Raw genomic sequence first — 3,530 nt, 5'->3', positions numbered from 1 at the left:
TATAAACAGAATCTGGAATAACAGAATAACAGTGCTTATGTTGATATCAACAGTAGTGCTGCACTATTGGGCAAAAACATCATATTGTTAAATTGTGACAGATATTGCGATTGCATTATGATTCACAATTATTGTGGAAATTATAATTTTTTTAAATTTATAATTAAATTTAATTTTCACTGAAAAAAAGATTAAAATTATGCTGATGTGACAAATGTTTTGGGATCTGTACCAAAGAAACATGTTTTCTTACATCTGCAGAAGAAGATTTATAGACCAGGGCATCTCTGCGGCACCTCAGTACTTCATCATAATGCTGTTTTGACACACATTTACTTTTTATCAAACAAATTGCATATTGCACTTGGTCAAATTGCGATTTCTATAATATTTTCATTAATTGTGCAGTCTGAATATCAACCTCTCTCTTTTTTCTGGACATTTTCTGGAAATCCTGAGGTCAAAAGCAACACAATAAATAAAAATAAAATAATCACAATTGCGACACTACGATAAATAGTAAATTGTCTTTATTGGTGGACATTTAATACCAACTATAACCAGCTAGTGCTTAGATTTAATTTTAAAAATAAAGAATCTGTTGAAATAAAATAGTAGCACAAAGACAAGTAGGCTTAAATTACAACTCGCATACAGTAATGTTGACAACTTCACTTCAAACGCACAATAAAGGCGAGAATAAGCATGAAAGCATTCTAACAATACAGTTGTCAAACACACAGACAAGACAGACAGACATAGTCACGCTGAAGAATCCTTCATACTGTATATTGCAGCTGCCAGACCTTTCTTACCAACCTCTCACCTGACTAACAATCCACCGCAGCACTGAAGCTGCACCCAGAGACGCAAAATCCTGCACAAAGCTGAGGAGAAACTTCACCAGTGTTTTTGTTCATTTAAAACAGGGGTCTGAACCACTTTGTGTACATCATCCAACGACCAACAACAAATCAAAATTGACTTGAAAAAGTTTTTCACTTTTAATACTTGCAGAAAGCTGCCTCAGGGTGTTGTGTAGGATTTCACATTTCTGAGCTGATCTTATATGTCAAATCAAATTCACTTACTGGGACACTTCATTTTTACATACATGAACCATTCTTCAGATCAATCCTCCACAGCGTAACGCAGGTGGAGTGAGCTATATGCCACTCATTGTAGAAGGCCTGTTTTATTTCTTTGATTACCCTAGATTAGAGACTTCAGTTAGGAGCAGCCTCACCTGAATCACAGCCTTCATTATCAGGGAGGAAAACACAAAAGAGATACCTTTTGATATAAATGCATTTGTAACATGCTCACATACAATAAATCCTTCATTTAATATTTATCAGCAGACAGTAAAAAGTCAGCTTTCTTCATTGAAAATAATAAACTTAAGTTAAGCTTAGTAGATACTGAAGCAATTTAAGTACATTTATGTCTGAAAGACAGTTTAGCATTAAAGACTGAGGAGAGGATCCAAAATGAAGACGAAAAACAAACACAAATTAACACATTTTCATCGTGCCACGTTGCCCTAAAAGCTGAATACTGAGATACATAAATAATTTAAATTGATAAAATTACATTAAGTTGCATTAAAACATTTAAATCCTCAACTAGAAGATAACTGAATACTTACTAGTGACTCTCAGAGGAGTAACAGGCCTGGGTCCAAACGGTGTTTCAAACACCATTTGGTTTAAGTCTCAGTGTTCATCAATCAGACTGATTTAACATTTGACCCAGATCTGTTATGGGAATGCTTACTCATCATCTGATAGTGAGCATCCCAACTTGGTCACACAGCTTTGTGTAGTTAAAAAGGAGTCAGTCATTCAGTCCCCACATCTGATGTACCAGTCCCAGACAACAACGGCCCGATTTCCTCCTGTAGAAACACGACTCGTGGCTGTTTCCCAGAGCAGCTGCTCCTGATGTCTGTATTTAGCTGCAGTGAAACCTCTAGTGCTGTTCAGTTTATGATGTGTAATAATCCACAATGTAATGTGCAATGAAACAAGTGTGTACTATTATAGGAAAAAAGGTCCTGGGTAAGTTGTGGTTCGTTTATCCAAAAGATGTCGATGTTTAAGATGATGGAGAACAATATGAGATTACAAAATCCTAATTTCTTCCACAAAGTCTTGTTTTATTTTGCTCTTTCTTCTTGGTGTCTTTCTTCTATATACTTTAACATTTCTCTCTTCTCGCATCTCTCTTTAAACAGTCCAGAATAATTCTTGGTATAACACATCAGTGTTGCTCCCAGTGAAGGCTGAGAGGTCCTCAAGTCTATTTTTCAGTCGAAACTCTCCAGTTTCCCAGGGAATCTCTGTGGCGGAGTGGCTCATATTTGCTGCACAGTGACAACTTCTCAATGGCCACAGATGTGCTGTTGGGCCGTTGTAGCAGATGAGCAGCTCCTCTGTCTTCTAGAAGGACACTCCTGACATTCAGCCAGGACGGATGCTTTTCACTTGGCGTGGCGGCTCTTGGGTTGAGCTCCAGGACTGGAAGAGCATCCGAGATGTCTCCCGTGGCTCCTCCAGCGCTGATGCAGCACAAAGTCATAGTTGGCGGAGGTGCTCATGGCATAAAATACATTAGCTTTGTCGGGGATCTGGAGCTCTGAGGCAGAAAGAGGAATGAAGTGATGAAGTGTTGTGATTAATTGTCTCTATTTCAGTTCTCTATTTCATTTCTCAGTATGATGATGGTAATTTATCTTCTAAGAATATAAAGGAAGAGTGGTTTTCCAGCTCTAAATGTTTTTTCATTTAGGTTTATTTAAGTGTCAGTGAAGGAGCTGATTTTTGCTGAATTTACTGTTGATGTGTTAGAGGCCCAAACCTTTTCTATTAAATTAAATATTGGTGTACATTTAGCCAGTTTACACAGAGGAATGACTCCTGCCACTAAGGCTCAAACTTTTAGAAAGTCTTAACCAATGTGTAATACTGCTTGACCAGCAGCTCTGTAATTCAGTACATAATCAGCTTTAAATGCTGCTCGTCATTAGTGGTCTTACATTTGGTGTACAAAAAATGCTCAAGAAATGGAGGCCTTGCAGTTAATCCTGTTCTGAGAAACATCTCAGAAAACACTAGACTGCTCGAGGAGAGGCCTGAGGAGAAGACATTTACCTTTCCCACTGTTGAGCATCTGGCAGAGGCTGAAATCATGGCAGCTGACATCCTCCATGTTGTGTTTTTCAAGAGCCCTCTGAATCACCTGCGGCGTGTGGTCCTGACTGGTCAGCTGCAGATGAAACAGACAGACAACCAGAGTGAATACTGTAACTCTCACATTTAGAAATCTGACAGCAATCTATTCCTGCTTTAAAAGTAAAACATTGGTCTCCAGGACAGGACTTGTGTGTACTGCGCTTTACGGCAGTAGTCACACACCACCAACTAACCACTGCTGATATTGGTGAAACAGGATCATATTTTATGGAGAAAATGGTTTCTGGGTTTCTGGTCAGATATCCTCTGGCTGCTCCACCTCAACTCTCTGTGATT

The 3,530-nt window shown here is 38.5% G+C and overlaps 1 protein-coding gene across 1 annotated transcript in view; it reads right to left on the bottom strand.

Moving 5' to 3' along the window:
• Positions 1-519: 519 nt before the first annotated feature.
• Positions 520-3,530, bottom strand: part of rgl3a (ral guanine nucleotide dissociation stimulator-like 3a) — a gene marked incomplete in the record, with an annotated part of 17,175 nt that continues 14,164 nt past the window's right edge. Inside the window, 2 exon segments of the mRNA XM_035659559.1 lie at positions 520-2,637; positions 3,153-3,267. Of these exon segments, the coding sequence (XP_035515452.1) occupies positions 2,483-2,637; positions 3,153-3,267 (270 nt within the window).

The sequence above is a fragment of the Morone saxatilis genome, unplaced genomic scaffold, assembly GCF_004916995.1.
Source record: "Morone saxatilis isolate NCDOM2014 unplaced genomic scaffold, NCSU_SB_2.0 Contig17, whole genome shotgun sequence".
NCBI lineage: Eukaryota > Metazoa > Chordata > Actinopteri > Moronidae > Morone > Morone saxatilis.
Note: the sequence above shows the minus strand (reverse complement) of the source record. Positions and strands in the feature narration are given on the sequence as shown.